Here is a 14,099-nt window from a genome sequence, read left to right as displayed (position 1 = left end):
CAAATCTCTGAATAGGTACTGTGGAAGTAAAGGCTTATAGTTACACACACACACACACACTGACCAGGTAGGAGTCAGGGAACCCTAGCCCATTGCTCCACCTTTTGGTTCTCTGGACCAGTGTTTCTCAACCAGTGTGCCTCCAGATGTTTTGGGACTACAACTCCCATCATTCCTGACCACTGGTCTTGCTAGCTAGGGATGATGGGAGTCGTAGTCCCAAAACATCTGGAGGCACACTGGTTGAGAAACACTGCTCTGGACTTGCCAATAGGACCTTGGAGGGTCGAAGCAATCTACCATTTGCTTGAGTGCCTGTGGAACTCCATTCCACCTGATAGAGCTGCCGGCGGCTGAGCCCAACTGCTCAAGTGTTGGAGGCTCTGCTGACAGGGATTCTGGGTGTTTACCCACCTAGGGTGGAAGAATGGTGGCCTCCTACATGAGGGCCAGAGCCTTGCTGCCACCCTCCTTGCATCTATATGCCTCGGTTGTCAGGGCGGATAGGCACATGCTTGCCCCATCAGCCTCCTGAAGTGATGGAAGACCCGTCTGATCACTCTGAGTTCCAACCAGTTGATGGATTGGATGGCTTCCTCCTTGAACCAGGTCCCTTGAGCCTACTGGGCCTGTGTGTAGGCTACCCACCCTATTGCGGCTTTCCTGAGCCCTTCCCCCACTGCTGCCCCTGGTGAAGGGGCCCTGACGGGCCTGTGGCAGGCGGAGGAAGGCTGTGGGGCTTAAGGTAAGCCCAGAGCCTGTCCCAGACAGGCCAGCCCTTCAAGATCCTGCAAGGGGTGCATAGGCTTGAGTGGTCCCCTTCCCCCTTTTCCCAGCTTACCAGAACCTCTGGGAGTGCTGGAGCAGGCTTTTCAGGTCCCTCATACCTCCATGGCTGAGGAACTCGCTGCTACTGGAGTCGGGGTGATCGCAGGAGCCCTTACACAGACACCAAGTGACTCTTCTGATCAATCTCCAAAAACAACTCTCCTCCTGAGAGAAGTCCCTTTGGTCTGTTTAAGCTCTTTCCAAGGCTCTCCTCACCAAGAACATCCAGAAAGCCTCCCAGGCTGTCGGCCCAAAATGCCCACACAATAGATACCATGCAGGAGGAGATCTATAGAGCCTGGAGAAAACAAAAACCCTGTAGGAGTAGCAGAAGGAAGTGGAAGTAGGATCAAGGAGTAAACAAAATTAAAATCCCTTCCAATATGGCATTCCTGCCTCTTCTCTTTTGCTGTGCCTAGAGAAGCCGGCAAGACACCAGTGGCTGCCAGGAAACTGGAACTGGAGATAAAGGGGTTGTCCCTGCCCCAGGTATACACTCTCTCTCAAAAGAGTTGTTTTCTCTCAGTGGTGAGATGGGCAGTGACAACCCACACAAGATCGTATTTCCCTCCCTACAGAAGGGAAAATCCATTCACAGTAGGTAGAATTCACAGAAACATCATTTGACACAAAATGTAAACTTTCAGTGCACTAGCAGTGCCATTACACCGTTTCATTCACAATACTCCCAAACGCTTTTAGTTTAGGGAGTTATATTGTCTATATAAGCTACATGTTTGCAATTCTCTCGAGCTGCTTCTCAGCACTTGAAAATCACGCTAATTAGCACTCTGCTAGCAATTACCACAAGGCTGGGCCTGACACTGAGAAAATTCCTTGCCCACATGAAAGACCACAATTGCACAGAAAGGCTCTTGCATACCCATGCATATGTTTGTGCTGTAAAAGTTGGCAACTCCAAAGACAAACAGAGTCCAGATTGAAGGATCAATGGTGAGCCAAAGGATTATCTTAGGGTTTGTTCAGGATGTCCATTTGCATCAGTTTGCTACCCTCAGTTACACAAAGCAGCAGTTCATTTTGCACCAAATTCAGTTGTTTAGTGTACCACTTCTATTTTTTAAAAAAAGAAACATGGGAATTTGTGCTTCATTTAAAAAGTGCTAAAACTCCTGCAAGTGGTTTGTACAAACCTCACTATGGGTCCTTGTGCCTTGTACAGTGTTTCCCAACCTTGTGCCTCCAGATGTTTTGAGACTACAATTCCCATCATCCCTAGCTAGCAAGACCCGTGGTCAGGAATGATGGGAATTGTAGTCCGAAAACAGCTGGAGGCACAAGGTTGGGAAACCCTGCTCTAGTAGAACTGATTTGAAACTGCAAGTTTAAAATGTCATTCCAGATTCTAGCATTAAAGGGCAATATTACCTAATATCCAGACGAGAGCTTAGGGCAGGCTTGTCAAACTTGCGGCCCTCCAGATGTTTTGGCCTACAACTCCCATGATCCCTAGCTAGCAGGACCAGTGGTTGGGGAAGATGGGAATTGTAGTCTAAAACATCTGGAGGGCCGCAGGTTTGACATGCCTGGCTTAGGGGATTGAAGTAGCAAAACTGAAAGTCTTGCATTGGTCAAAAATAGTCTATAAATTCTTTGAAGAAAAGCAACAGCTGTCTCATCATCATCTATGCATTCCTCTTCTCAGAAGCAGAAATGTTATTTGTATCTCAGAGGTTCCTATCTTCATAAGATGTCTACACTCTTCAATTATTATTTGGCTGAATTTATAGCTGGACTAGTAGGTTAAAAAGACACAAAACCATAGGTTACAATATTTTTTTTTAATTTTTATAAATAACTTATCTGTTACAAAGACAGTTTACCCAGCTAAATCACAAAACCATCAACTCAAGATATCCAAATTAGGTTTTATTAATAAAACAGGTAAAAATTGATTTGTCAATCTTCACATAGAACTGCAGATGAAGCTGAAAAACAAGGCTTCTTTTTTAATAAACAAAATGCATTCAATGCAAGTACTTTGGTTCTACTGACTAATTACTTGGGACAGTCATTTTATTCCCATATTGTAAAAAATTCAAAGCCTTTAAAACAAAGGCCTTTGTATTCATAGATCACTTGTAAAATTCCTGTTAAAAATGTCCACCGGAAATTATTTACAGTGGGTGACAGTCTACTTTGTCTCTTGCTACATTTAAGCACTCTCTCCTGTCTTATCCTAAGAGATGCTACATCATTTTTGTAGTATGCAAGAGAGCATTACAAAACCGTTTGTGGTTTCAGTTATGTGCTCCTTATCACCTGAATGCTTTCCTTTAGATCAAATAGCAAGGACTATGAAAATAAGAGAGATGCTTAGTTATTGCTTCAGTGTTCAAGTCTGCTTGATTTCTCTTTTCTAGCCTGTATTTCACACTATTGCTATTCTCTACCAAATCGGGTTTAGAAACTGGCTGCCAAGATATTGATAGCATTGATGTTATATGCTACTGCTACTGTTTTGTGTACTGTATGTACTTCCCCAGTAATCATCCCTTAAAGAATTTGCAAGATATCCAGCAGATGAAGCAAGCATATTAAGATGCTGATCCATTGGTGGGTTGAACATACTTTAAATTTCTGTTTCCTTGTGCCAGACAAAAATATTACATTGTGTCACCCACCGTAAAAATCAGTGTACAGAGTGAACTATATGCATATACTCCAACTTTTCCTGCATTTTCACCATGCTGCATCTGCAGATCTTTACAGATCATCAGCATTTACAAGAGCAACGTACAGAACAGGCAGTGGAGAGCTATTTGTGCATTATTATTGCTCTTATTTTAAGGCACTACTTCTCTCAGATCAAAAGCTTTTTTAAAAAAGGGTCATGATCGTGCATAATCACTTAAAGGGAAAAAGAAAGTTAACAAAAACTATTACACTATACATTAAGAAGTACAAGAAATAATAAAAGGTGAAGAAAAGAAGGGCACTTAAAGCAGCTCTAGAGCTATGTACAGTAGGAAAAGCTTTGGGGGTATTCACTGTGAGTATTGTACAGACAAAGCATGCAGTTTCTTTTTCATCTTCAGACATGATTGTACTGATTTGTGTCTTCACAGAGCAGAGCTGTGTTTTTGCTGGGAAGACAAGGCGAAGAGTACCACTGATTTGTGAAGTTCTACAATTCACGACCCCTATGCGGCAGCAAACAGTTTAACACACTTTCAGCTTGTTCCTTTCCATTTCCTCGGTGAATGTAGTGTTTCACTGAAAGCTTTACAAACAACCCAAAAGCCATCAATCTAATCCCTTCCCCTGTCAAAAATTCAGTAGTGACATCTGTGGAGAAGGCGGTTGGGGAACACCCAAGCACTGAACATGATGAGAGTTACTCTTACTGGGGTTCTGGTAATACTGTACATGATTCAGGCAGCTGGCAACCAAGTCTTTCAGGAGATTTCCTTCCAGCTGATGAATTTCAGCTGCCTGCAGCACAACACTGAGGTATTATCTCTGTAGCATGACATTTAACATTAGTAATAAACCTTGTCACACGTTCAATTTTACAAAATCCTATGCATAAATGATTATTTATCCCAAGGAAATGACACAATAGTCAAAAGGTTGGATTTACAGAAGATAAGTGAGCCTCCCTGGCTCAGAAATGCCTGGGCATTTCACACTGTTCACAACGGTTTAAGGCTGGGTGATTTAAAAAAGTACAAGCAGTACAGCTCCAATGATTTCCCTCGTATTCCTCCGTATCAGGTACAGTCTTTGGTGTTTTGACAATGGACCTCTGATCTGCTGAGGAGAAAGGGAACAATTTTTAAATACAAACAACAGGAGAGATTAAATTCTGTGAAGCTTTCCCCACCCACCCCCTGCAGTATTGTGTATTACACAGTAGAATAAGTTGATTATTTCCACTGCTGTGTTATTAAAAGTTCAGTCCACTACTCAGATGCAAAAAAGGCCTCCTCTTCCATATGCTTAAGGCTAGACAATCCTCTCTGTCTCTAAAAATGAACAAAAATTAAGCGATTTCAGCACATGGACAGAGCAGAACTAATCCACCTGTCTGCATGTGTGCATGCAACAGAGAACTGTAAATGGATATGGTGATTACATGTATGCTGCAGACCTCAAATAACTTTATGATGAAGAACTGACAGTATATATTGCAATAAATGGGCTCAATGTTTCGATTTCAGGGATGTGAATTTAGATAGAAAATTTAGCAGCAGTACCTTTAGGCTTTGGTGCCACAGGACCTAGAAATCCAATATTATCATAAAAATTATGAATGGCACTGGGATTAAAATGTGGTCCTGGAAAACAGAAAAAACACAACACAATGAAAGAGTTAGTGCAAAAAGGCAGCTAAAGTAGAAGCATTACAGAATGTGTAAGACAAGATGTTCACTGATATTGAAGGAAAAATTCTGAGGTCACCTAATGCAATCTACCAGTTTTGTGCCTCCATATATGGCTCACTAAAAAGCATTCAAAGGTGGCATTTTCTAATTGAAAATATGGAGTGGGGGCAGGGAAAGCTGAAGACAGTCAAAACAGTCCAATAGAAAGATAAGCAAGCCAGGCTGCAGCAACCTTCAGGTTTCACATTAAACCTCAGGTGAAGCGTCAATAATATTAGGTTTTGCTTTTCTAAATCAAGACATTGAACATGTCTTGGATATGACCCAAAGTACATCCACTGAAATCAATGGACTTAAGTTCATTGGTTTTAGTGGGCCTACTCAGACATAACTAACACTGAATTTCAATAGGATAAGACAAACTAAACTAAAGTATGTTTGTGTTAATGTAGAATATTGTGAATTTTATCATAGCACCATAGAATTGTATAACTAGATTAAAACAGGTTTAATTTAGTCTACCGTACTGATTTTAAGACACTTTTTTTCCAAATAACGTTTACCTGGTGAGAGCTCAGCTGGATATTCAGAACTGTTTCTAATGCCTAAACTGTATTTTTGGTATTATTTTAAACTACAAATATGAAAAACACCAAGCTAATATTTGTCTATTCGTGCTCCGGTTGCTAAAATGATAAGAACAAGTCTGTTAACATGTCTTTTTTTTCAAACCTAGCCCTACCCTATTCTTCTGAAGAACTAAACATAGCTTTTAGGCTTTGAAGAAGAGGAAATGGAATAACAGCCGCCGCCACCCCAGCCATTCTGAATCAGGAATGGGGGAAAGAGCTGGTTTTGCATTGTCTTCCTGCTTTCTATTCTATGCTAAACTTACAAGTCTTTTATTTGTAGGGTGAGAGAGTAACTTTAGAAATTATATTTTGTATGTAAGCTTATCTAAATCCTTGTTTTATTTTCATCATTATCTGAAAATATGTGGACTTGATCTTTTACAAACAAAGAATCCCAGATAAACAGTGACAAGGTTGGGCATTTTATTTGTTATGAAAATGCTCAATAAAATGTTAGCAACAACTGAATTACACAATGCATTAATCAATTATTTACATGTTCTATAAACCTCAAACCTTCAATGTTTAGCTAAATGGGCAAAATTATTATTTATACTGATAATACAGTACCTCTTGCTTGAAAAAGATCAATCTCTTTGGTTAGGCAATCTATGTCTATCTGAAGTTGTCTGTTACAACTTCTTAACTGTTGCATTTCTTCAAGCTGAAAAACACAGAACAATGCTGTCCATTAGATTACTAACTTTATCATGGGACAACAAAACTTAGTGATGACTGTGATTTAAGCATAATCATGCCATCTTCAACCCAAAACTGTTAAAGAACAATCCCATCAGATCTTGAGAGGAGGGTATTTATTCCCATGAGGTGTCTAGTCACTGAATTTTGAATTCAGATTATTACTGAAATTACAAAAGCACCAGCTGATACACAGAAATCAGTGATAACTTTTCCTTGTTGACAGTCCTAAAAAATCATTTTGGAAATACTTTTGGAAGTATTTTTTCTTTCACCACAAAATAATTCTAAGTGTATCACAAAAGTACAGTCAAGCAAAGAACTGGCTTGCCAGTCAGTACTTCTCTTGAAGACCATTCGGAACAGATGACTGAAAATGTGACTGCGTTTTTAAAATTGTCTTCTCGGTCTCCTGGTTCATGCATCATGGTAAGCTAAATGGGTTCACATTGTTCCTCCCTGATTTTTTGTTTATACTTCTGTGCCACACTGAGCTAAGCCAAAGTTTTATCCAAACCTGGGCTCGTGGTTAAGTCCTGGTTACAGCTTGTGGTTTAGAAAGAAGATAATGTAACCACGAGCTCAGGTTTGGAAACACAAAAACGAACTTTATCTTAGCTCAGTACAGGGAGGAGCATAGTGGCTGTAAGCTCACCTCCACGAGCCTGCACGTTTCCAGTGAACCATAGTTTGCTTTATGTCAGCTTTATGTCAACCATAGTTTTGCTTTATGTCATAGTTTAGGATGTATGAATCAGATGAAAGGTAAGCAAAGTATATTTTGCGTATCATTACCATTATTAAACTGAAATTCTATTTCAGACTTATCATACATGTTTAAAACCTCCAGAAATTATGACTTACTGAAGGAATTTGGGAAGCAGAATTTGATCTTTTCAGGCGCCTTCGTGTTAGATTATTCTCCATTTCATTGACTTCTGTTTTTAGTTTATCTAGCTTTTTCTTCTGAATCTCAAGTTCTCGCTGAAGCCGTTCCATTCTAGCCTTCTGATGTACTAGCAAAGCTGAAGGACATAAAGGTATCTCTTTAATCAGTGTATTGTTCTCTTCACAGCACCATTTGATATAATGCAGGGCACCCCTAGGTCAAACAATTTCATGAGAATTCCCACTTTACCAAAACTGAATTATATAAAGATTGTGTGTACTATACAGTTGCTTTGAAACATGGATAATTCAGATGATTGCCTATAACAGTCATACCTGTATGATAATTACAGATGTGCAGCTAAAGGTCTGAAAATTGACATGTGAAGTTCAGACGCCTCCCATTTGGCCTCCTTAGTTCACTTCCTGGCTCAGAGTTACCATACCTTCCCACTCCCTAGGTCAAGGACTCCCCATCATCCCTGACCATTGGTCACACTGGCTGAGGCTGATGGGAACTGCAGCCCACAACATCTTTAAGGAACCACACAGGCTACCCTTGCCTTATCTTCTGATAATCAGCCAGTGTTAGAAACGGAAAGATGAAAGCTAGAAGCTAAATGGCACCTCAAACCTAGGTTATGGGTGCACAACGGAATGTCTAACCGCGCTTTTTTCTAACAAGAATACAAAGCTGAAAATTAATGAACTGCAGCTAAAATATTATGTTCATTTTACACATGGTCTAGTCCAGGGTCACCAAACTAAGGCCCGGGGGCCGGATACGGCCCAATCGCCTTCTAAATCCGGCCCTCGGACGGTCCGGGAATCAGCATGTTTTTACATGAGTAGAATGTGTCCTTTTATTTAAAATGCATCTCTGGATTATTTGTGGGACCTGCCTGGTGTTATTACATGAGTAGAATGTGTCCTTTTATTTAAAATGCATCTCTGTGGGGCATAGGAATTCGTTCATATTTTTTTCTCTCCAAAATATAGTCCAGCCCCCCACAAGGTCTGAGGGACAGTGGACCGGCCCCCTGCTGAAAACATTTGCTGACCCCTGGTCCTTCCCCTGCTCACCCCACTAATATTCTTAAGAGGGTCTCTTCTCCAGTCTTCAGAGAGTAGCTGGAAGTGGGGAAGCAAAAAAAGCTGCTCCTTTCCTTCCACTCTGAGTTTTAATTGGAAATATTAGGCGCAGTGGGAGTTTCAAACACTGTAATCAGCCTGTGTAATCAGCCTCTTTCCCTACATCCCTCTTATTTTCTTAATCACCTGACATTCCTTTCAGTTTTCTGCATCTTCCACCCTTGCTTATTCAGTTTCCTTATTCCTTATTCCTTATTCAGTTTCCTTATTGACTCTTCGTGGGCCCAATGTCCCTTAACTATACCATCTAATGGTGTTCCCACTATGTTTCTAAGCCTACAATCTCTCTCTCTCTCTCTCTCTCTCTCTCTCTCTCTCTCTCTCTCTCTCTCTCTCTCTCTCTCTCCACCTGCCCAATCCCAATCCTATCCACAGCGACAGCGCAGAACTGTTTTTGTGCAAAACTTGTGCAAAGCTCTCTCAGTCAAAATGGCATACAGAAATAAAACCAATTTTCAATAATCTTACACTCCTTCCCGTAAGCCATCACAGATTTAGTTACAGACAAAGGTGGCATTGCAGGTGACAGGTTGTTCTTAAACTTATTACATGTAGACACTATTTTCTTGTGCTGTTCTTACATTATATATGGTAAGATGTTCAGCAAATTCATTCATTTGGTGGAACAGAGAGATTTAAAGGAAAACAATTTATTCAAAACCATGTTAAATTAGTTTCAAAGAAATACTGGCATTCAGTTTTAAACTGCTTCTGGTTTAAAGCAGCAGTCCAAGCCTGGGGTGAACAACATACAGCTTTGAGAATCATATCCTAGTTAAGGCTTCAGAATTACACCTATCAAAAGCTTTCAATCACAGATCTAGACAATTTAAAATTCAATTTTATTAAAGTTTGAAATAATCCAAAATGAATTGGTATGTCAACTCATTAGCTCCATGGGATAGTTGGGGTTTCATTAAAAAGAAGGTTAAGATGAAACCTGATAATTTTTTTATTCTACTGAATGGTTGTTGCTCTTGACTTCAAATGTCATTTCAGAATATACTGTAAAAATAATTGTATACACAAACCAAGTTTAGAATAGACAACATCATAATTATATATATAAAACTTGATTCTTCAGCAATTATGGCTCAATGATGAAAAACTGAAGCTCAAATTGCAACTAGGTGGAATCTGGCCAGAATCTTATAAAGACATTTATGGTAGACACAGCACATTCTGATTGCTTTGTATGCCATGGTTCAGAATCATGGCCATACAAATCAACAAGTAGTGTAGTAGGGGAAGAAGTTCCAAGAGATATAATGAAAGTCAAACCTGTACTAAACACACATACCAGATCACTAAATAAAGCTTTGAAAATGTTTTATACAGCTTTCTGCATAATTTAAGACCACATTAGCAGTCAAGTCTATTTGAGACATACATTCTCTTTAAGTGGCATAAATAACAACATACTTAAGGAAGATATTTTATTGCTCCTAGGTCCACAACTTATTTTAAAGCTAATCTAAATACCTCAGTTAAACAGGAAACACATTGCTCAAGCCTTTCTGTACCAGAAATACTGCCACAGGCACTTCAACACAGATAAAAAGCTCGTTAAAATGTCTGTCCTGCTCAACTTTTAGTTGAATAAATAAACATTCTTGCTCTTACAGATACATAGAAGCATACAGAGCTTGAAAATAAGATGGGAAAGTTCTTAAGACTCAAATATGTCTAGTTTGATAGATTTCAAAGCTTTCTCATGATTTTTGATAGGATGCTATAGAATTTGGGGTTAGGTCTCAACCACTGGGAATTGGGTTGACATCAATGCCAGAATCAATATCTGGAATTAAATTGGGATGGGAGAGAGAAGATCAGATTTAAAAAAAAACTGGGAGCATTGTTTTTTTTTTTTTTGGTAAGGGGAAGATGTATTCTTTTTTTAAAAAAAAGATTCATGGAAAGCTTATTGCTGGCTTCAAGGCAGGACAAGGCCCTCTTACTCTCTCTTTTTAATTAAAATTTGACAGACCTCCTTTCAACAGGTGCCTGTTTCCTTCACTAGGACACCTTGGATGCAGTACTGTTCTGTGCTGGGGGCATTATGGAAAACCTGAACAATGCTTGGGGCATTCTAGAGAAATGGTGGCCACTGAGAGAAACACCATCCTAATAGAAGTATTTTAAAAGAATGAAAGGCCATCACTGTGCATGGGTGGCCACCACCTCGTTATCAGCTTTGAAGAAGGAAAATTGCCTCTGAAAAATCACCAAAATGGCTTTCCAAACTATCCACAAATGGAGTGTCAAGCAGACATTTTATTTCAACACAGGCACACACACACACACACACGCCCCAAGCCCAAACTTATGCAGAAGCACATATACATGCAGCACCAGGAAATCAATCAATTGGGCACTTTTACCTGCAGATCGGATCCCCACTCACAGCACTGGGGTGCGTTTCTCTCCCACCACATGCCAGCCTGATCCCAGCTGCAGACAGGCAGCATCACCATCCCCTGTGTACACTCACCCATGTGCTGCGCAAGCCATGCATCCCTGCCCAGGCTACCACCACTGCTGGGTTGCTCAGCCTCAGACAAGAGATAGGCAGGCAGAAGGGACCAGAGCATATGGGATCAGTGCCTGCCTGCCTGCTGTGCTGCTGGGTCCTAAAGCACCTCTCAAGGGGACCCAGTGCCTTACTAGCTGTGCCGCCCAGGGCCAGTGGGAGAGATGCAAATCCATCTCCAAGTAAAGTGGGGCCAGAGCACAAAAGAGAAAAGGGGGACAGAGGGAGAGTGCAAATAGTTGAGTCAATCAGGTAGGTTGGGGGCAACAAGAGCAGATGGGTGAAAATGTGAAGGGGAGGGAGGGAGGAAATCAAAGAAAGTGAACTACTGCTGCCCGGACGTTGTTTGGGGCCACTGCTCGAGAGGGAAGGTGTGGCAGAAAGCGGCCCTGGTGCACGTGAGTCTCCCTCCCTCCCCAGATGTTCTATTATAGTGGCATGCTCCCAACATTACATGATTTCACTTATGTGCGTAGATGCCTGGAGCGTAACCCCTGCACAAGTGGGGTGGGAGGCACCTGTACTCTCTAGAACAGGCTTCCTCAAACTTGGCCCTCCAGATGTTTTTGGCCAACAATTCCTATGATCCCTAGCTAGCAGGACCAGTGGTCAGGGATGATGGGAATTATAGTCTCAAACATCTGGAGGGCTGAGTTTGAGGAAGCCTGATCTAGAACAACTGGCTCACTATAACAGATGGCTTCATATACTTTGGCACTGTGAACATTATTGAGCAAGTGCACATTTTCATAGCTCAACTGTCACAATAGTGACCACTCCACAAACACCCTATCCATTTCTCATCTCCCACAAAAAAACTGCAGAAGTTACATCCTAGAAGTGCATCATGTCCTTTGGAGCAGAGTAGTTCAACTGAGATTTCTTCAGAAATTATTAAGGATACCTAAATAAGAAAAAATCAGCAATGACAGCCAAGTTGCCTTGAAAAGAAAACTTGCCTAGCACCACCAATCTTGCTCTGCAATGTGCAGAGTTTTAGTATGTCACACACAGTTCATATGAGGCAACAGTGAAATTCAGCAGATCTGACCAATCAGTGCATTCCATGATCATGCTGTGGAATCCTTTGTGTGATGCTGGATATTTCTGGCAGTCAAGTCAAGTGGAAACTTCTCATTGAAAACAGAAAGCTTGAAAATCACTGTTTAGAATTATTTACTATACCCAAGTGAAAATTATGTAATGAGACTAATTATATTAATAATTATATCCATATGATGTTTTCAACTTGTAGATCTGGCCCTTTACAAGGTGCTACATAACATTTATTCTGTACTTTCAAGAAATCTATCCTGCAGTGCGGAAGTATTTTCTCTATGGAACTCTCTGCCTATTTGTTGTATTGTTTTCAGCAACTGCTAAGAACCTTTTTAATTGGATAAACCTACCCAGACATGTACTCACCTACTGACCACTGAAATTCTGAAATATGGGACCAAGTTCCATATCTATTTTTAGGATTTCATCACAAAATGACAATGACTTCCCAAAGCTTCTTCCACAACTACAAGGGGTAGCAACTTGTGTTTCCCCTGCCCTTCTAATAAAAGCAGTTATTCTCAAGGGGCTAGATTCCTTGCCAGAAGCAGCAGTCATGTGCACAATAATCTTTCCTAAAGAGAGAGGGAAATTTTCAAAAGCACATATAGTGCTGGTGTGTTTGTGTGTGTGTGTGTGTGTGTGTGTGTCAAAAAATTCCACACAGCAGTGTGAATCTAAGTAGCATTTTGCACCCTGACATTTGCCTCCTACTTAAGGTAAGCAGGAAAGACAACTCTGAAAATGAACTATTAGCAATAGCATTCAGAAAGAACATGGAGATGCCCACTTCCTGCTTTTGAATGGCTTTGGTTAATTCAATGATTCTTTTTTGTTATGGCTATTATTTTGTATCTTACCCTTCCCTTGGTGTCAAAGGGAAATATAATCTTTAAAATATATATGCTAATTGATCAACATTTCCGTTTATTCGAACACACTTTGGTCATTCTTCAGCCCTAAGTTTTGTGCGATCACTCATTTGTATGCCACCTTTTAATTAATAATAATAATAATAATAATAATAATAATAATAATAATAATAATTTATTATTTATACCCCGCCCATCTGGCTGGGTTTCCCCAGCCACACTGGGTGGCTTCCAACAGAAAAATGAAATAAAATAATCTATTAAATATTAAAAGCCTCCCTAAACAGGGCTGCCTTCAGATGTCTTCTAAAAATCTGGTAGCTGTTTTCCTCTTTGACATCTGATGGGAGGGCGTTCCACAGTTCGGGCGCCACCACCGAGAAGGCCCTCTGCCTGGTCCCCTGCAACTTGGCTTCTCGCAATGAGAAGTGCCAGAAGGCCCTCGGTATTGGACCTCAGTATCCGGGCAGAACGATGGGGTGGAGATGCTCCTTCAGGTATACTGGACCAAGGTAGTTTAGGGCTTTAAAGGTCAGCACCAACACTTTGAACTGTCATCGGAAACGTACTGTTACTTTTTCATTTCTATTATTAGCTATATTGTGATAATCATACTTAGTGTTATTACCGTATTTGTAAATATGCGTAAACCCTTAATTAAAAAATATTTTTAAAACAGCATTCAGAAAGGAAATGGCAATTTAGCTACACTCTCTTCTGAAACATATTTTGATTAACATCCACGTCAAAGTATGAGGTCCATAAATGCACTCATCAGGTTACCAGCAGCATGGGTATAGGTACAGGTATAAGTATGTGTGTGAGCCCAGTATATGTACTGTGGTGAGCCCAGTAAGTTGAATCCAGAAATATTGCCCTGGGTTTCTGAAGCACTGCACAATATCAGAGAATACTCCACCCATTTGACACATAAAAGATGATGAGTTTGGCAGCTACAAGTTGGCCTGCCAAAACTTGTGGAACTTTGATCAGACCAGAACTCATCTGCTGATTTAATCACATTTACTTTAATAAGCTAATAAGTGAATAAAGCAGTTCAAGGAAAAAAAGGTATCGCATTGCTGATGCA

General features: G+C 40.5%; 1 protein-coding gene across 7 annotated transcripts in view; it reads right to left on the bottom strand.

Annotated features, from left to right (window-relative positions):
- Window positions 1-248: 248 nt before the first annotated feature.
- The window catches only part of TAB2 (TGF-beta activated kinase 1 (MAP3K7) binding protein 2), a 52,748-nt gene continuing 38,897 nt past the window's right edge, over window positions 249-14,099 (bottom strand). For 4 of the 7 annotated variants that reach the window (XM_060272739.1, XM_035108784.2, XM_035108786.2 and 1 more), the window contains 4 exons: window positions 7,373-7,533; window positions 6,380-6,473; window positions 5,049-5,129; window positions 249-4,605 (listed from right to left, as the gene is read on the bottom strand). In XM_060272739.1, coding sequence (XP_060128722.1) covers window positions 4,457-4,605; window positions 5,049-5,129; window positions 6,380-6,473; window positions 7,373-7,533 — 485 coding nt within the window. In that variant the 3' untranslated portion in view covers window positions 249-4,456. The remainder of the gene's footprint in view (window positions 4,606-5,048; window positions 5,130-6,379; window positions 6,474-7,372; window positions 7,534-14,099) is intronic. The other 3 variants (XM_035108787.2, XM_035108789.2, XM_035108788.2) reach the window with 3 other exon arrangements.

The sequence above is a fragment of the Zootoca vivipara genome, chromosome 3, assembly GCF_963506605.1.
Source record: "Zootoca vivipara chromosome 3, rZooViv1.1, whole genome shotgun sequence".
NCBI lineage: Eukaryota > Metazoa > Chordata > Lepidosauria > Squamata > Lacertidae > Zootoca > Zootoca vivipara.
Note: the sequence above shows the minus strand (reverse complement) of the source record. Positions and strands in the feature narration are given on the sequence as shown.